The 20747-nt window shown below is 43.7% G+C and overlaps 1 protein-coding gene across 2 annotated transcripts in view; it reads right to left on the bottom strand.

The window, feature by feature from the left end:
* NEURL1B (neuralized E3 ubiquitin protein ligase 1B) overlaps positions 1-20747 on the bottom strand; it is a 212534-nt gene that overhangs the window by 33761 nt on the left and 158026 nt on the right. Inside the window, exon 1 of one of the 2 annotated variants that reach the window (XM_073358161.1) lies at positions 12309-12466. The exons of the other annotated variant lie outside the window; for it this stretch is intronic. Coding sequence (XP_073214262.1) covers positions 12309-12339 — 31 coding nt within the window. The 5' untranslated portion in view covers positions 12340-12466. Of the gene's footprint in view, positions 1-12308; positions 12467-20747 lie in introns of those variants that run through there. 2 annotated transcript variants of the gene reach the window in all.

The following is a 20747-nucleotide window of genomic DNA, read 5'->3' as shown; positions in this document are numbered from 1 at the left end:
CAGAAAGGGTGAGATCAGACCAGAAGGGCTACATCCAGGACTTTTGTTATTTTGCAAGATCTGTAACTCTCCACAGCTTTTTAAGAGTAAAGTGACTGCGATTAGGAAATTCCTGTGCTAAGCCAGCGTTCCTTGTCTTCCTGCCATGTTGTCCACAAAGAACCCAAAATGACCACAGCCTACTGGAACTCTGAGGAAGCATGTGTAAGCAACTAGGTTGACTCAAGAGGTCTGAAAATACTGAAGCAGCCAGATAGTGGAGTCCCACAGCCCCAAGGGAGAGTTCAGACAAAGGAGCTGAACCTGGGGATGTGTCTTACAGACCTAGAGCTAGGGACGGGGACCAGGTTCTGCCCAGAAGCAGGTGGCTTAAATGCACATCAGCTGGGTCCACTCACAACCAACTGATGTCCATCCAGATGGAACTGGGCCAGGTTTTGACACTAGGCACACAACAATCTTTGGCCCTGTTCTTCCTGGGCTCAACTTTCAGCCCTCCTGGATTCCAGTTAGTCCCTTCTTCCCCACCTTAACAGCTCGGTGGTAGCATAGTGGGAACTCACACCCATCCATTCCTATGTGATCCCAGGGCTGGGAAACCCGTAGTAATAGTGATGTACTTTTCATTACTTAAACTTTTTTTTTTTTTAAACTTAAACTCAACATTGTCAAATCGAAGACCCCAAGAAATGGTAATTTCCCCTCATTAAGAAATATGATCTTAAACTTAGCATCGACAGAGAAGAGATAGCTTTGTAACTACTCTGTGGGTTATAGGTCCATTAACATGAGAGTCATAGACCTCCTTATGAAATCAAAATAGATCACAAGCTAAGAAAAGCAGCTCTCAGAATTCCGTTAATTTCTGAGAACAAAAAAGATAAGCCAATATGGAATTATCTCCTTTTGCCCCAAAACAAGACATTTCATCATTAATCTCAGGCTTGTCAGGCAGAGTTAGCTGCTTTAACATTCCAGTGCTATTAAGAAGAGAAAACTCAAGCAACTTTTCTTTCTGCAGTTTAGAGACCCAATGAAAAAAACCTTTTTGTCCAGAGAAAATTTCCCCCAGAGATTGTATTTTCCAAGTTCCTTCACTAGAAATGAAAGTGAGATCTTTCTTCATCTGTTCTGGCGGTTTATTCATCACTTGCAGCCATAGTCCAATACAACATCACAAGCATAGTCACAGAAACAACTGTAATGTCATAGACAATTGTGACACTGAAGCTGTCAAGGTTCCTCCCCCACTCTGAACTCTATGGTACAGATGTGGGGACCTGCATGAAAAACCTCCTAAGCTTATCTTTACCAGCTTAGGTCAAAACTTCCCCAAGGTACAAAATATTACACCCGTTGTCCTTGGACTGGCCGCTACCACCACCAAACTAATACTGGTTACTGGGGAGAGCTGTTTGGACGCGTCCTTCCCCCCAAAATACTTCCCAAAACCTTGCACCCCACTTCCTGGACAAGGTTTGGTAAAAAGCCTCACCAATTTGCCTAGGTGACTACAGACCCAGACCCTTGGATCTTAAGAACAATGAACAATCCTCCCAACACTTGCACCCCCCCTTTCCTGGGAAATGTTGGAATAAAAGCCTCACCAATTTGCATAGGTGACCACAGACCCAAACCCTTGGATCTGAGAACAATGAAAAGGCATTCAGTTTTCTTACAAGAAGACTTTTAATAAAAATAGAAGTAAATAGAAATAAAGAAATCCCCCCTGTAAAATCAGGATGGTAGATATCTTACAGGGTAATTAGATTCAAAAACATAGAGAACCCCTCTAGGCAAAACCTTAAGTTACAAAAAAGATACACAGACAGAAATAGTTATTCTATTCAGCACAATTCTTTTCTCAGCCATTTAAAGAAATCATAATCTAACACATACCTAGCTAGATTACTTACTAAAAGTTCTAAGACTCCATTCCTGGTCTATCCCCAGTAAAGACCAGCATACAGACAGACACAGACCCTTTGTTTCTCTCCCTCCTCCCAGCTTTTGAAAGTATCTTGTCTCCTCATTGGTCATTTTGGTCTGGTGCCAGCGAGGTTACCTTTAGCTTCTTAACCCTTTACAGGTGAGAGGAGCTTTCCCCTGGCCAGGAGGGATTTCAAAGGGGTTTACCCTTCCCTTTATATTTATGACAGAAGCACAGGAAATAAACAGATGAACTCCTGAGGTACAAAAGGTCTTGTTTTAATACAAATATCGGTAGTAAAATAAGAGAACAGGGAATTCGTGTCATATACAATGAGCTGGCAGAAGAGTCTATAAACAGACCTTTCCCCCATTTTTTTCCCTGGAAGAGTCAGCGGCTCTTAGACATTTCATAGATGGGTGATTTTTCCCTCTATATTAAAAAAAACTTTGAAATGTGGTTAAATGGCTTGGTCTGTGAAGGCGCTTCAGAGGGAATCCCAATAGCAAAGGGGAAATCATTCCTAGCCTGATGATTTGGTTTCTCAGTGCCAGCCCGGACAGTGGGGAAAGGAGAAAAGCAAAGCTCTTTCATCACATTGCTCCTGCTCTAACATGAAAGGGAACCTGGTATCTCTTGCTCAGTTTGGAGACTTTCTGAACTACACACATCCTATTGGCCCTAAAGAAATGTGTAAGAAAAAATTTCAGGGGAAAAAAAGCTCTGTCAACAAAACAAAGCAGAATGAGAAGTCTGGGCTGCCGAAGAGAGAAAAACAAATTAACAAGCAACAACTCGCTTCTCCTCCAAAGTCCCTCTGCACCAATTCGGACAGCAGGAAGTTGCAGCAGCAACACTCTGCAATGGAGACAGCAGGGAACCCCGGTTTGCAGGAAGACAAAAAGAGCCTGTAGCAAAGCTACAAATCCTTTCAAACACCTCCACACCCCTACACAGTGCAGAGGTTCACGCTCTTCTTCCAATAAAAGCTTCAACCAACAGCACGGGGAGCAACGTTAGGAAAATTGTGCCTATTTGTGACCAAACAAGATCTCTCTCAGATCAGTATCTTACCCCAGTAGCCACTGGGCTTAGAGCAGGATCATCTCTGCTTGGCTCAAAGTGCCTTTTCCTCTCAGGCAGACAATGGGTGTCCAGAACTGGAGAAGTCAATGGGACCACATAAACTTGGTCTGTTTTGTTTCAACAAATTCAGGGGCAGGGAGGTTCAGGTCACCGTAAGCAGAGGTGCCACTCTGCAACCAGAAGACTGCTTTCTGGCAGGATGATCCTGGACATCCAAAGCAGGCAACACGACAGCAGTAGAGACAACTTCCTAGTTTAGAGGACTCCAGCAAGACAAAACAAAACTGCCTACTCCTGACAGAGTGGTGGGGGGGCATAGGAACTTGCTAAATGAAAAGAAACAAAAGCCCCCCAAAAGCTCTGGTGGTTGATTAGGCTAACTACCTCCCTACAGGTGGGGAAAAAACACCCAGTAGGGTCATTGAGCCAGCTCCCCTTTAAAGGGCAGCTTCCATCCCACCCCACCCCCATCTCCATCTGTTTATAGGTAAACTTACTTCTGCCATCTGGCATGGCACTGAGCAGGACTGGAAAATGGTGAGTTCAAGATGCCCCCGACGAGTGTCACAAATCAGAGAGCTCATAGGAAAGAGGAAGGTGTGAGTAATTAGTGAAAGATGTTGTCTGGCTGCCGTAACAGGTAGCATTAACAGATGGAGATAAGCAGCGGCCAAAAACATGGGAGACAAAAAATAAAAGGCGCACACGCTGGGGAGAAACACAACTATTAAACAGAGAGAGAGAGAGAGAGAGAGTCCTTTAAATGGAGAACCTTAGATGAGATTTGACACACAAGCTTGCAACAGATCTCACAAGGGGAGAATAAGGAAGACACAAGTAAGAGGCTGCCCACTCATATTCAAACACCGCAGAAAGAGAGAGAGGCAGGTAATGGGAAGCCCCGGAGAAAAATAGCTGGCTGTAATCACCCAAAGAAAGATGGGCAGGAGAAGTAGGAGCCCCGGCAGCATGCAGCTCAGCAACATAAAAATACAAAGCAGTCAGATTCCAAATTCTGAGAAGGACTAACTTTATAAACACGCTCACCTCTCTGCTGGATGCAACACTTGGCTAGACTCCTCTCTCTTTCACTTTCTATCTGCTTTCTAAGAGAAACAAGGTGGGTGAGATAATATCTTTTATTGGACCAACTTCTGCCCGAAGAAGAGCTCTGTGAAAGCTTGAAAACTTGTCTCTCTCACCAATAGAAGTTGGTCCAACAAAAGAGATCACCTCGCCCACTTTGTCTCTAGTATCCTGGGATCAACATGACCACACCACCACCACATGTACCACATTTCTAAGTCATCTCAGCAAGTGAGCACTCACTTGTGTGTTTTCACACTCTCTCCTTCTCCATCCTTACCCGTTTCAATAGCTTCACTGTAACCTCCTTCCTTCCATTCCTGTCTTTTGAACCCAGCAACATCCATCACTGAGACATGCACATACCCCCACCTTGTGAAAGCTTATTTTAGTTACAAACCTGCCCAGACAAGCACTATGACAATTTGATAGAGAAGAGGAACACGAGGTTTCCTTTCAAGGCAAGCTGTGCAGCAGGCATTGCCTAACCAAAAGTGTACCTGGAAAACAGAACTGGCTTAATGCTAAATCCACTGGTGCTGGCAAAGAGCAATATGTTTATCTCCACCCTTGATTAAAGCCAATGAAAATTATACACAGGAGGATCCTTGATAGAATGAGACCAGAACTGTTACATAAGCTTCAAAGTGAATTATCCTTATCAAGTCAAATAAACATTAATGTTCATATTTTCAAACTTGAGTGCTTAAAGTTAGGCACCTAAATCCATATTTATGCTCCCATATAAGTGGCCTAATTTTCAGAGGAATTGGACACCTACCATTTCCTTTGCCTTTCAAAGGGAGCTCTGGGTGTTCAACATCTTTGAAAGTCAGGCCACTTTACCAAAGTGTTTAAATGCACACATTTAGGTGTGTGACTTTAAGCACCTATGTTTGAAAAGTTGGGCCTAAACGAACAATATTTGGTTATATTTGGTTATATATACACCTGCCTTCTGAATGAAAAACCCTCTGAATTCCAGCAATTTTCCGACTGTCACGCAATTCAAAAGTGTGCTGTTTAGTAAAGACAGCATTTTACCAGTTAGTAAAACAATACTGTACCCCCTCTAGAATGCAAACAGTAAAACAGAATGGAAGGTAACTGAATTGTATGTGCAAGAATGCAGCATATGATTTAGCAGCAGAGAGTAACCGAAAAGTGCTCTGACTTCAATAATACCCTTGGAAAAGTACTGTGTGGTTGTCTGAACAGAGAGAGGGGACTGGGACCAGCATGGTGGCTCAACACAGCTGTAATTTTGATAGGTGCTGTCTTCTTAGATGTGTATATAGTTGGTTTTATAGTCTGAACAATCCAGATTTTGACAGTAGCATTTGAATTTACCAAACCAGTGGATGCAATGATTTTCTGGATTTGTACTGTGCTAGGCTGTTTATATATAGTTCTCAGCATATGAATCATACATACTGTGCTGGAGCTTTGAATCAAAGGACAGTCTTCAGAGTGTCAGATTTCCTTCGGAGGAATACAAATGCAAAATGCTACAAAACACACAATAAGAATCTTATTTTGCATTTCTGTGTCTTCTTTTGTTGGAGGATTTCATGGTCTGTAGAAGTTAATTAGCTCTTACAACCCCCCTGGGCAACAAAACAATACTTATATCCAAAAATGAGACAAAGCATGTAAAGTGACTTGCTCAAAGTCCACAGCAAGTCAGTAGCAGAGCCAACAAGAGAAGCCAGGAACCCTGACTCCCAAACCCTGCTTTACCAATAAAAAAGGAAAAGAGACATAAATAAGGTTGTTGTTGGCAGCATAAGAATGATATGACACTGACAACTCCTTCTACCCAATAAATTCCTACCAACCAGATAAAACAAAAAAAAGAAGAAATGAATTAAATTTAAACAATCAACATCAAAAATCATGCTGCAAGCTGAGTTTTCACCTTGGAAAGGGAGGAAGACCAGAGGCTCCGGGAAATCCCCTAAGGGCTTCAACAGTGCTATCGGTTTTACATGGAAGCTGATGGGGAGCAACATAAAACAGACAAATGTGTTTGTTCCTCCCACCTTTACCCGTTAGGATCCTTCCTTGCCAGTATCTTGAAAGAAGCTCATGGTGGGAAGCATCACTTGGGTGAAGGGGATTTTTGACTGTGGCAAAAGGGTTAGTTTCCCTCCTTGTTTCCATTACGGCAAGGATATTTTCTCCCCACAAAACACCCCAACTCTGAATGTGCCAGCAAAGAACCAAGGGGGAGCAGGTGTTCTCAAGCGATTCCCAACGTAAGGTCTAAGTACTCTCACCTCCGAGGAAAGTGCAGTGCTCAGCAGCTCCGGGGATTGCGCCGTAACTAGATAAAACAGTACAGTACACACAAGGAAAGGTGTAGAGCAGAGTGGGGATTTTGGGTTGAAATACAAGCAGCCATTCCAGGAGTGTACGTTGGTCAATAGAATTCACAGAGGTGATGCATTAAGGAGGGGCTTGAAGGGGAGTGAGCGAAGGTATGGTATGAATCGGAAGTGAGTTCCAGACACAATGAAGGTGTGAAGATTAGCTGTGGGAGTAGGACATGAAGGGAGTAGCTGAGGGGCATATATATAGATATAATACACACGGAAGAGGTCTTGAAGCTGAGATGATCATTTCTTTTAGAACAAGCACCATTACCCCTCATGTTTACCAAAGACACATGCCAGCCATACCTGATATTCTTTGCAGTTGTGATTAAGGCTGGGAGAGCAGCATGGCAATCAGACCCAAGCCGGATTCTTAAAAGGGAGTCTGGTTGCTTTGTTAAATACCAATGGCCCTATTTGGGCCAGGGTCACCAACTGGGAACCCAACTGGTACATTCTTGGCTTGTACGTGGGTCACTTGCTCTGATTCTGCCTGCTGCGTTCCTGCCCTCCTGCTGGAGCAGCTGTCGGTGCTTCTCTCCGACCACTGCAGGCAGCTGGCTAAGACTTCCCCTGCTTCTCTCAGCTGGACTTCTCTCCGCATTCTAGTCATTGCAGCCTTCTCCTACACCCTGATTCAATGTAGGGACTTCTCCAAGTCATGAGGATCCCATCAGTTCTCTTCAGCACTGCCTCTCTTAGCCTCTCCAAGCCTGTCTGATGACCTCTCCACTTTCCTCAGGCACCTACACACTCATTGCTCCCTACCATACCTCAGCTCCCTACTAGCCATATTATGAGCATGTGGAAGCTCAGCACACACATGTATTTTGAGGAGAAATGGTCAGAACAGTGTGACAGGCTGAGAAAGAGATGAGAGAAGTTAGTAGCCAGGATGGGGCTAGGGCTGAGGGCGCAAGTGGAGAGGTTAGAAATAGGGAACAGTTAGAAACCTTATTGTTGGTAACAGGGAAGGAGAGGGAAAGGACATTGGTATTGGGGGAGAGGAGCTCTAGTGCATCCTGGGGATGGAGGAAGGGCTGGAGTGAGTGTCACCATAAAGGAGGAGAATGTGACACAGGAAAAATATGAGATAGATTATTGGATTTGTGTTGGTGAATGGGAGCAAGAGTAACAGTGAGTGAAAAGGTGGGGCTAAAAGGGAGGAGTGGGGGTAAAGTAACAAAGAAGGTGCAACAGAGACAGTGGAAGGGGAAGGAGGATGAGAGGAAATAATCAGGCCGAGGAGAGGTGAAGTCAAAGTCAACCGGAGCAACAGCAGAGACTAGGGAGATGAAAGCAACTAGTGGCGAAAGCTAGGCAATCAGCAAAAACAGACAAGAACAAATTAGCTTCAAAAACACCGGGGTAACATTACCTACAACCTCACCTCAATGTCATAAAATTAGTCCTTGATATGTGACATAATCTTCCAACAACTTCCACTTGACCACTCAGCCAGTTTTGCAAGTCAGAAAAAGTTCTACCTATTGACTGCAACATTGCAAACTAGTTTATCGTCTACAGAAGAAAGAAAAGTGATGGCTTGAATGAAGTCTTCACTCTTGCTTAACCACTCAGCCACGAATTATTTTAAACAACATGCAGCAGAAGGGTAGAGGCAAAGGGTGCATATCCAAACATAGGGTCCAATACTGCATTCCTCCATTCAGGCAATGCTCCCATGGAAGTCTGAGTAGGCATGGTAGGTCTCGGCCCACACATCAGGGAAAGGAAGTGCAACATGAGGATTTAAATTCCCAGAGTTGTTGTGCAGTGAACATATCTTACGCATCATACATGAAAGTGAATCAATATGAACAGATTGCTAAGGAGTTCTGTTGACCCATTGGGGGCTGAGACCAATAACAAAAGGGAAAGCTAATTTTGCTGACAGAGTGCTTCATGTATCATCAAGCTGTCAGCTAGATAAGATCAATTTCCACAACCCCAGAGTCTTTGTTTAAATGTATTTGACACATCTCAGCTCTTTTCATCCATTGCCTCCTTAACCAGCTCAAATATAGAAACTGGCTTTCATTAGCCCTGCTCTATTATTCATTTCAGTACCATTCCATTTAGGAATCTTGCTGTTAATTTGACAGTTGCCTTAATCTACTGTGTTAACCATCAAAATGCTTGGCCAGCAGAAGTTAACCAAGCTCCTGATACAATTTCTTCAGCATCAGTAGGATGCTTGCTTCTATCATTAAATGAAGATGCCTGATAAAAAGAGATAAGATGGATTAACGTTTCAAGTGGTAATAAGCAGCTGAAGTTCAATCAAGTGAACTTATAAATACAAATGAAGGGAAGTGGGGTTTCAGATTGCCTTTCAGCATTTGAGATAAAAATTGGACAAATTTATATGTAAATCCAAAAACAGTTTGATTGTCTGGCTTTTCCATGAGGCAAATGCAAAAGATCGCTCTAGATTTTCTCCACATCTAATCAGAATGGAAATCAGTTTTCCATTTCCAACTGTTTTTTATGTTGATTTAAAAAAAAAAAAAGCCGTATTGTAACCTTCTATTTAGCAAAAAGTTTAACTGAAGTGTTGGGCTAGTATTAGTGGGCTTTTTTCTTCCTTCAAATACCTTCCACAGCTTCTGTTACAGGGTAGAGAAATTCCTCTGCGAGCTAAAATGAGAGTATGTGTTGTTCATTTTGTTAGGGTGCAAAGGAGTTTTTCAGACATATGCAGGAAAGAAGGAGATGAAAGGCTTAAAGATATTAGGTTAGATTAAAGTAATTCTAAATAGTCATGGCCTTTGTAAATAGGAATTCACCCAAGAATTCAGTCTGCAGACAGAACTTTCCAATTTTCAAACAACTACTCTGAAAAAAAAAAAAATTCAACACCTGCTTCTATCTAGAATGACGGTTTGATGACAAAGGGTTGCTACACTACAAACTATGAACCCAATAGGGCAAACACTCCCTCTTAACCAATCAGTAGAAGTTAGGAGCTTAAATAACCTTTAAGGTTCAGGGCCTCAGTTCCCCAGAAGCAAATAATTAAAGATTTGTAGAATTCGGTTCTAAACTAGAAAAAATATATATATTTTAAAGGGAAAAAAACCTGTTCTTCCTTCATCTTAAATGCTTTATGCAGCATTATGCTACCTGCTTCTTTTAACTTTTACTATTTAAAAAAAGCAGCAGAATTTCAGAAATGTCACATTTTTAGAATCTTACAGCACAATTTCAAACAACATTTGAGCATCTTAAATGTTTTTGCCTTGCACAAAAGCAGAATATTCCCAACCAATTGGTATTTTGCAGAAAACCTCAATCCAGGAGTACAACATGAAAATGAAGGTTAATAAGAACAAAGAGAAAGTGAGGAATTTTATAATCTGAAGAAAAGGCTTTTTTAAAAAAAACAAAAAACACACGAACAAAAACAAAAAATTCTACCGCCACCAGTAATTGCTCAATCACAAAACACAACAGCCTTCACCAAGGATTTAACTCCCAGCTGTTATGTTATGTACATGGAGGATGCTCAGTAAAGACTGTTCTAGCAACAGGCAGAAGTAACTTTTATAACCCCTTCACCTTATATAGGGTATAAAAGCGCTTCTAGTTACGTCCCACATCCCAGCAGGTAAAGCTTTTCTCTCATGTATGCATCCGATGAAGTGAGCTGTAGCTCACGAAAGCTTATGCTCAAATAAATTGGTTAGTCTCTAAGGTGCCACAAGTCCTCCTTTTCTTTTCGCGAATACAGACTAACACGGCTGCTACTCTGAAACCCCTCATAAAGACAGAACTTCAACAATGTATCCCTCCCCTGTGGCTCTCCCTGATGTTTGGGATGGTAGCCCTGATGTTGCCTCTATCTGTAGAGCCTACTGATTAGATGGATTTTCTCCAATCTCAACAACTTCTTTTGACTCTTTTATTCATTGATTCATCAGGTATTACATAACTCAGCTGTGATGTCTTTTAGGGTGAGAAAAGGTCATTTCCTATATAGGCATAATATCTGATGGAGAGAGATGTGAGTGCAGATGGAAATAAGATATATAAGCTTTCATCGAAAAAAATCTCCTGCTGGGTACATAGCTAATCACAAACAACAACCCTAAAAGCTGTTTTGTGAGTCACCCTTTCTTTTCACAGAAAATATAAGGGCGAATCCATGTGCAAATCTTCTGTATTCAAACCTTGGGCTGATTGCTGGGAGACATGTGTGCATTCAGTAGGTCCTTCTGTTTCTTTCAAAAAGCTCAATAATACCCTTTTTATTTATGGGGTGCCCAAAGTACAAAGGGTGAAATGAAGGATGGCTGCAAAGAAAAGAAAAGAACAGCTGAAGATAGTGATTCACAAGGGTTCAGTAATTCAGTACTGTTGATTCTATAAAGACCCATAGCTTTTATTATCCACTGATTCTTTGAGGGGAAAAAACTCGCAATTATGAGCTTGTAAGAAAAAAAATATCTGCTTCTCTTATGTAAGAGCAGCATTCACTGAAAAAGCATTTTAAAACCAAGGCAGTCCACCAAACATTTCAGATCTGCTTTCAGATAGTTTCCCTCTTGTGTCGCTGAACAGCTGAAGATGTTGTGCACAATTACACACAAAGTCCTTTTTAAAAAACAACAACAAAAATTATTTCAATTGAAACCCAGGGTCTCTCCATTTCAGCTGCAAAAACAGTACCAGTTCACCCTCTTTTGTTGCCCTCACAGGGTTCAGAATCTATCCCAGCTGCTAAAGATACATTGTCTTTATTCCCATTGCTTCTGGGGTCTCTGAAGGACCCTCAAGCTTCAAAAGCTTATTCTGATTACGACACAGGAACTGGGGTTAAAAGGAAGAGAAAATATACAAATCCTAAACTGTCCCTAAAGTGATCATCTCTTCTGTCAGCGCAATGCTTGGCAACTGAACAAAAACCATTAGTTTCAGCATCTGTCCCTTCACACATCTAATCCTGCCCCATGTGTCCACTGGAAAGGAACACTCTCCCTCACCTCCTCAATACACAGCTTCAGCCGGTACCTCTCAAGGACAACAAAAACCTAGCCCCCTTTACCACACGCACATACACATAAAACTGAGCACCAGTTGGAAAGTAAAAAGAGGCAAGGATAAGTAGTCTGAGCTACTGAAACAAGTGAGATTTAAAGATACACAAAAAGGATTAGGATTTTAAATGTCTTGTTGTTAGACAATGCTGCTTCCTTCACTGCCGAAGACTGCAAAGAGGACTTAAAAACTCCCTCCCTCTTTTAAAAATAAATTTCCCCTTTTCTCTTTTAGACTGTACATACACCATTCATCCCCTTTCCTTCCACCTATTTTTAAATTTGTGGCAGTGAGAGAGAAGGGGAACTGTTCTTCCCCCACTTACACCCACGTGTTGGCACTCCAGATCCAGAACACAAACCCAGGGACCCGGGGGCAAAACCCGGGCTCCCTGATCTCAGGAACAGCGGCATGTGACAGAAAGCAGCATGTGCAGCAGCTCTGCGTTTCCTATTGACTCCAGGACACCACGAGAGTAGCATGGAAACTCCAGATCGTACAGCATAAAGCGGGCCACTTGCTCAGGCAAAAGCAGCCGCTTCCTAGGAGGTGGAGCAGCTCCCTCCAGCCCTAGTATCTCACAGGAGAGGGGAAGGGCGGGGAAAGGTATCTCCAGCCCGGGGATATTGCGGGGTGTCCGGCTCTCTCCAGCCCTGGCACGGATGGGGGGTTAGTTCTCTCCAGATGAGAGAAGGGGCGGGGGCAGCTCCGTCCAGCACGTCCCTCCCCTGGAAGCCCCGGGGACAGCGCGCTCCCTGGGGAGCAGGGGCTGCCGGGCTCCGGCCCCTTACCTGGCAGACTCTTGTGCGCCGTGTTGCCCATCACGCGCGGCGGGGGGCGGACGGTCTGCGGGCCCGGGGCTGCGCTGCGCTCCGAAGGGCCATTTGCCGGGGGCTGGGAGCGTCTCCTGCAGTGCCCGGGCTCTGCTCAGCGAGGCTCGCCTCACCGCAGCCCGAGCCGCACTGACCAGCCCCGGCAGCCAGCAGCTCCCCGAGCTCCCCGCGGCCGGGCCGCCTCCCGGGGGCTGGGCGCGGGCTCAGAGCCCGCCCTGCCGGGGCGGAGCCGGCAGCTGCGGGAACCCGGCCGTGGCACGCAGCGGGGGCCGCAGGGCAAGACAATAGGGGAAGCACCAGGGCGCTGCAGGGTGACAGAGGGCGGAGGCTGCGGGCGGATTCCGCGTCTGAACCAGCTAATGAGCCGGGGGGCTGGGAAGCGGGACCGGACTGCCCCCCGTCATACACACTGGGCCTGTGAGCCCGGCCATGCAGACAGCGACCTGCCCTTTTGAGCGTGCATGGGGGGTGATCCTGTCCAACAGGGTAAGGACGGCTACTTATCCTAAACGAGGACCCCTCCGTTGTGTTATAAGGGGGCCCCGTGCGTTGGAAAGCCTAGAAGGTGTATGCAAGATCCTCCAGGACTGCTAGAAATGCAACAAAAAACCCTCCACAACCTACAAAATTCTTCCCTGGCACCCAGAGGGCTTAGCTTACAGGCTGAAGAAGGAGACCACTTTCTGCTTTAGAAAAATAAATCACTACCATGTTTACCAGGCTCAGATCATGCAAGTAAGTTAAGCTTTGTTCTCAGAACAGATAGTTACCACTAAAAACTTTCTTTAAAAAGTTTCATTTGAGGAACATGGGCCAGTGGCTAAAGGAGAGACAAGCTCTGTTCCCACTTATTTGCTGTATGCTAGCTTTGTGACTCGGCAAAAACAAGGAGTCCTTGTGGCACCTTAGAGACTAACAAATATATGTGGGCATAAGGTTTCGTGGGCTAAAACCCACTTCTTCACCATGCATCTGATGAAGTGGGTTTTAGCCCTCAAAAGCTTATGCCCACATAAATGTATTAGTCTCTAGGGTGCCACAAGGACTCTGTGATACAGACTAACACGGCTACCACTCTGAAATCCGTGACTCAGTTTTCCCACTTGAGAACTAAGGACAATAACACTCGCCTGGTGCACGAAGGCTTTGCTTTGATAAATTCAGTAACAGTTGTGGGGCACTCAGCTATTACAATAATGAAGGCCATAGAAGTAGTCAGCTGGAAGTGCAGCATTCACAATATTATCATTATGATTTTTACATTTTTTGTCAGAAATATAATGGCAAATTTAGAGCAGCCATGAGACAAGTTATCTATAGGTGTTACAGTTCTGCAGAAAACCTCAAAAATGTGAACTGAGGTTGAATGTCTAAAGAGATGTCTAAACCGACAGAAAGTCTGGAACAGTAGCTTTGAGGTGTTAATTCATATCACCAGTGATGATAATTTAGATATCATAATTGTTAACCATTTCATTCCTCATGTAAGGAGGAAGAGAGAGAATCACAGATCTGCACCATCTACTATGAGTGATGTCTCATATTGGTGCCACAAGATAGTTGCAGTTGGGAGATATCACCACTTATTCTTGTCCCCTCTATCAAGGAGGCAAGCCCAAAGAACACTGAGTATATTGATACCTCACTGAGGGGGAGCCAAGCTCAGGGATGCTGGAACAATTTGTATAGTGGGGGTGCTGAGAGCCATTGAACCAAACTGTAAACCCTGTATATGATGGAAACCACTTCAAGACAGGGGGTGCTGCGGCACCCCTCAGCACCTCTAGATCTAAAGAAAATACACAATCATACTTTGAACATCTATACAATCTACAGCCAGAGGTATCTAATTTGTGAGACAAGAGTGGCGTTTATGACAGCAGAACTTAGATCAATACCACCAAGCAAGATAAACCTATTGGGTCAGATTTTTATCTCATTTACACAGGTAAAAATCTAGAACAATTGCAATGAAATGATTCCGGATTTACACTGGCCCACCTGACAGCAGAGTCTTGTCCATTGTGTAAAAGCTGAAATGACAGTCTAAATGCTAAGGAATGTAGAACTTGGTCAAGTAAGGCTGAGAATAGCAAAGGGGACAAAAAAGATCTAATTCTCAGTATTATGCCATGATACAGATTTGTTACAAAAGGTCTTAGCAAATGAGACACCAGCAGCTGTTCTCAAAAGAGCCTGCATCTATCTGCTGTCGTCTTAGGTTAGCATATGTTGTACCACTGGCTTGGTTGCCCGAAGCTGCAAAGACATACGTAGAAATAGTCAAAGGACATGAGTGCACTCACTGAAGCAGTGTTCCCCTTCAGGGGGAAGGAGGAGGAAAAGTGCAGTCATGTTATCTATACTGAGAGAAAGTCCTCATATCACTAGAGAGCACCGAAGGTGAGGCTTCAGCTAATGCAAACAACTCCCCCAGCAAGAAGAGGCAGTTATTATTTTAGGACTTAACAGCCTCAGATTGCAAGGAGAGCTGTAGAGGGGCTATTCTGCAACTGGGTTTCTTACACTGCATGTAGGCTGTAGCGACACCTCCTCTGTCTACTGTGCACTCTCCCCCTAGGGGCACCAGGTGGGGAGATGGCTCCTTGTCCCTCCTTCCCCACCCCTACACACCTACACTGGGACAAGGGCAATCCTTCCCACAGAGTGTTCCAAACCACCCAAAAACAGATACAAATAGAATAAAGTAAAATGGAAATCTACATCCTGGTGACACTGAGGCAGCTCAGGGAACGCAATCAAGTTTCCTAAATTTAATATTTTGTTAAAATAACAGCTTTACCCAATATGATATAACTATCATGAGAAATACTCAAGGAATGTGATTTCTCCCCCTCTCCTGAAGTACCCAAAAGCAACCACAGTGAGCAAGTGCAAGAGAACCAGAAACTGACACAGATTAATTTGGAAACAGAAAGTGAAATTGAGTAGTCCAGGCTTACTTTCCAAGCTTGGAGAAATGCAAAAAGGAAACCAACTGTCTGGAGTCGTGAAAAACTATTAAGAGCTCAAAAGAACTTTGAAAAATCTTCCCGCTTCAGCAATTGGAGGAGTTATTGATAACACATTTAAGAATATTTTTTGTTAACTGGATGATTATCTTGACAGAGAACTCTCCTACAGCTTTTCCATACAAACGCATACCCTGACAGCGGGACAGTTATGGATTTACTGAACACTAAGCCCAGGCTCTGACTCAGGTTGAGCCCAAGCCCTGCTTCCATCCACACACAAATCAGTCTGAGTTACGTCAGAAAGCACTCAGGACCTGGGTCCTAGGCCCGGTCAGCACCAAGCCCTGTCATTTTGCTGTGTGGACACTGCTCAAGCTGCAGACCAGTGTCAAAAGGTCTGAGTGGTGCAAATAAACAGCTGGGCCATCATGCACAGGCAGGGATGCAACTCAAAGTGTCTTATTATCAGTGTGTGCACACAAAGAATTTTTATTAGATACCCTGGGCTATAATCGGCTTTTAAACCACAGGGTGACAAACATAAAAGTAATCTCTCAAGAGATGGGAATAATTTATTAGGAACAACTAAATCTCCACTGATTGACACCAAACTGGATATATTGTATCAAATGACCCACATGCTGTCTGTTAATCCCCTTGGGACGGGGCGGGTGGGGGAGGGTGGGATGAAAGGTGCTATGTAAATGTAAAGGATTATTGTTATCACTTGGCATTCTTACGCTTCTAACAGGTGGCAGTAAATAATTACATGCTAATCTCTTTTGATAAACAGCCAAATGAAGTGCTGACAATTTGCAGACCATTTCTGTTTTGGGGACAGAACCTGCAGTGCTTGAGAGGAATCATTTCTTCCTGTTTTGGATCATCATGTACATTAGCCATCAAACCTTCCCTTTCCATAAAACCGAACAACTGTGCAGCTAGATGGATTTTCTGGCTGCTGTGGGGCAAGCCTCCTATTTATTCTTGTGCTGCTGCATATGGTCAGAATTAATTCCCTTTTACTCTGCTGAACTCCCTTCTCACACCTGAGTCACATCTTCTTGCTCCACCCTCTTTTCTGGCCTCCTAAACACTTGTCATCAAAATTTCAGGGAGTCCAGATTGCTGTCACCAGACACCTCTCACTCTGGGATTTAGGGGTGTATCACACTCCTGGCCTCATGAGCTTCCTACCCATCTTGAAATCAGATTAAATATTTGATAAATATTAAATAAAAGCCCTGTTGGCTTTCAAACTGTCCATGAAGTCTTTCCAACCCACTCCTCTCTAACCTTGCTTTCCCCCCGTTCTACTCACTCACTCCAGCCTTGGTCTCCTATCCCATCACTCTACATTTGAGTTGCTGGTAAAAGTGTCAATCCCTCTGATTGGAACTCTGTCCTGCCAAGCCACTTCTCTCTCTTTAAAGCTTCCTTTCCTGCCGATAGTTTAGGAGTGGCAATCTGAGAAGCATCTTCAGATGCTGTGCATGAAAGATGCTCTATAAACATAAATCAATCTCGTGTAGACTTCCACAGCTCTACCAGGCATTCAGGAATGGAGATGCTAACTTGGGCGCCATACTACCTGAAAAGGCATAGAAATGGCGGAATAATATTCTCTGAGATACAAGGCAGTAGGGACATACTTCATCTCCGGGAACAAATATACTGAAGTCAGAATACACTATTACAGTATAATAGAACTCATTCCACTTATACTGTAAACACACAGAGAAAGATTTTCTTCTGCAGCAGTCTGGTTGATGATAGATATGTTTACAAATATAGATTATGCTCTTACTGGCACCCCAGTGCTTTCTTCCCCATAAACTGGGTAAATGGACTGATTCTGTCTTGGCAGAGGGAGGGTCATTAGAGAAGGGATTCAACCATTTGATTTAAGTATCAAAGGAAAGATAAAGCAAAAGCATCTTCACTCATCTTGCAACTTTCTAATCTCGCTGCCTCCGAGAGCTGACGGGCTGAGAACATGGAGAATAGCAGCTGCTGGTCACGGCAGAGCAAACTGTAAAAGCTTTTTCTCCACTTCCCTTAGTACACAATTAAGAGGTATTTGTTTAGGAAGGATTCGTGTAAATCATGGCCTCAGTCGCTGCACAGAGCTATTGTGCCACCCACACATTCCAAATGCTGAAAACAGTTACCTTCCTCCCCTGCTCCTAAGTGCTATCACAGGACACTTACAGGTCATGCAAAGAAACTTTAAAAAAAAAAAAAAAAAATCAAGGGAAGCAGGAGCTTCCAATGCAACAGTAGGAAAACTTACACCAACCAAAGAACTTCTTGAACTGGCCTTGACTGCTGAGCAATTGAAGCTGTTTCCTGCCTGGAATCCTTATGGCCTCCAGGAGATTTGGCAATGGTGGGGCTTTTTTTGTTTATCATGTCCCTGAGAGTGCACCTCTGTCTTCTGGGTGGTCAGGGCAGGATGCAGGAGTGGCCACAAATCTTTGACATGCAGCCCTAAGCCACCCTCATCTGAACATGGAACTGCAGCCCACCGTGATGAGAGATGCCTGCCAGCAATGCTCTGATTTGAGCAGAGTGATTCTCTTTTGATGAAGGAGCAATGCCCATTTGCACAGGCCACACCCCTATATTTCAAACGAGGGCAGCTGAAACATGCTCTATTTGATACAATATAGGGGAGACTCTAGGACTCTTGGCAAGTTGCCTGCAAAACTGTCAGCTGGGCAAAGTTTGGGCCTTATAGATGAAGGGGTTCACGTGAAAGGGGACAAGGAGATAGCAAAACAATACATTTAACTGAGTATGGTGTCGCTCATACCAGCCCTATCCCAAAAGGACTTGCAGGGTGAAATAATATATTTACAGAGATAAAGGGTAAATAAATGCAGAGGGAGAGATTAGGTGCAGAGGAGAAGGTGCTTGCATCCACAGTGGTGAGGCTGTGTGGAATTGCAGAGCAGAGGATGGAGCTAGCTGAGTAAAGGCAGTCGGGGAGACAGACAATGAAGCATCATTTTAAGGGAAGGCCCAGCTATATTTGATTTCAAGTTTGGGTTTGTAATACATTTGAACCTCTTTAGAAGGATCAGTACCTGCCTCACTGAGAGCCAATGGAAATGCATTGCCTTGTAAAAAGAAAAGGAGGACTTGTGGCACCTTAGAGACTAATCAATTTATTTGAGCATCAGCTTTTGTAAGCGACAGCTCACTTCATCAGATGCACTCAGTGGAGTGAGCTGTAGCTGACGAAAGCTTATGCTCAAATAAATTGGTTAGTCTCTAAGGTGCCACAAGTCCTCCTTTTCTTTTTGCGAATACAGACTAACACGGCTGCTACTCTGAAACCTCGCATTGCCTTGTGTTATTCTCTCCCCTCCTACCTAGACAGTTTAGATGCAAAAGAGAGAGGTGCTCACAATGACCTAATAGGATTTGAACCCACATTTCCAAAGGCAACAGGTTGATCCATCATTATCCTAAGATTTTTATTTATAAATTACAATCAAATACCTTGTCCTGGCAGGGGGTGGGTGGGGGATTTTCAACACCTTTTGGAAGCAGACATAGGCAAGTCCCATTATTGTTAATGGGATGTCAACATTATCTATTTGCCCTCAGCACCACTATCAACACCTAAATCTGCACTCTTTAGCATTAGCCCAAGAAAGCATTTAAAAGAAAGCAAATGTAGCTCAGCATTCAGTAGATGCATGCCCCCCCTTTTCTTTTTAAACCAAATGTTGCCCATATAATTCTAACACAAAGGAATCGGTTGTAGGCTGTGTTATCAAATGAGTCATTTTCTGTGACAACACAGTGTGATTTGGATAATTCTTTGCACGCATGTATGGATTATAAATTATATCCTGTACATCCAGACTTTTGGTACTCTGGTCCAATGGCTGAAGCAGGGAGCTAAAAAGTCAGGTCTTCTGGGTTCTCAGCCACTACCTTGTTATGTAACGTTGGAAAGTCACTTAACCGCTCTCTGACTCATTTTCCTCCTCTGCAAAATAGCGATAATACATCTCACAGGAGGATTGGGGTTGTAAGACATCTTTAGTTAATGTTTGTAAAATGACTTTGATATTCTTGAATGAAAGATGTTACATAAGTGAAAATTATTATTTTAAAAAGTGAAAGAAAGACAGACACACTGTTCCTTCATCTGACTGATCTCAGTCATCTTCCATGCAATAGGCTAATGAAAATTCCCAGAACACAGATCTTGCATGGGTCACACACCAGACACAGGTTAATTCAAAGTAATGGATAATGGTCAGAAATATTGGGAGTAGCAGGCAATGAGAGGGGAGGGCAGAAGAGCTTCAAAGTATGATCCTTATGGGTAATTTCTGATTAATATTGACACAAGGGGGACTAAAAGTGCCAGATTCAGTTTCCATAGGACAACTGAACAGCCATCAGATGGGAACAGTTTTTTATCACAATTGTTTGGGGTGGATTCAAAGCAGCAACCCATAATTGAACACCTGTAAATCCCATTGCCAATCCCCTAAACCACCTAACTCCCTTTGGTTTTGTTAAATATGAACAGACCCATATTTGGTAAAGGGCCCTCAGCCAGTGATAAGACCTGACACCCATTTCAAAAGCTACCACCTGTCCTTTGGTTAGCTGCATTCTTACTGAATCCATAAAGCTTGGCTCTGTGTGTCTAAAAGCAATCAACATGCCAGTGTTAGAATATGGCAGCCTCTGTCTGTGCATACAAGGAAGATGGGTTCATGGGATGCAAACTCCCAGGGAGGAATTATGGTAGCATAAGAAATCCCCACAGAGGTTGAAACGGCAGCAGAGGACATTAAAAACCAGGATCTATATTTGCTGGCACGTGGGTTTCTTCTAACCCCTTGAAAAGCAATGACTGCCTGCCAAGAGAAATCTGCTGTAATTGGAACACAGCTGGGATGGATAATTGGTCAACCCTGGAACTGACTACACATGGGCTTTTTCCCAAACACCAGCCAGGAGAGGGAGGCTACTCCTGTAGAATATAGTTAAAGAGGCTGTCAGAAGTGGCCTCAGAGAGCCCTTGGGGGGAAAAGGGGAACCAGAAAGATATTAAAAAATTACAAGACTTCCTATGCTTTGAGATCTCTCAACTGTTATTTGTTTCTGTGTCCAGAGCAGTGTTTACAAGGGGCATTTAAAACACACTAACTAAAAATACTTTATATCTTAGGGACTGAGTACGCAGCAAAAAAAAAAAAAACCCCAAAAAAACCAAAAGACAAAAAAACCATGGCAGCAATTCTCAGAGCCTGGGTCCAGTGACTCGTGCTTGTGCTCCAGTGCTAAAGATAGCAGTGTAGACGCTGGAGTGTAACCTGGGCTCTGAGATCCTCCCACCTTGCCGAGTTTCAGAGCTCAGGCCCGAACATCCACATGGCTGTTTTTAGCT

This window comes from Lepidochelys kempii, chromosome 8, assembly GCF_965140285.1.
Source record: "Lepidochelys kempii isolate rLepKem1 chromosome 8, rLepKem1.hap1, whole genome shotgun sequence".
Taxonomy (NCBI): Eukaryota; Metazoa; Chordata; order Testudines; family Cheloniidae; genus Lepidochelys; species Lepidochelys kempii.
Note: the sequence above shows the minus strand (reverse complement) of the source record. Positions and strands in the feature narration are given on the sequence as shown.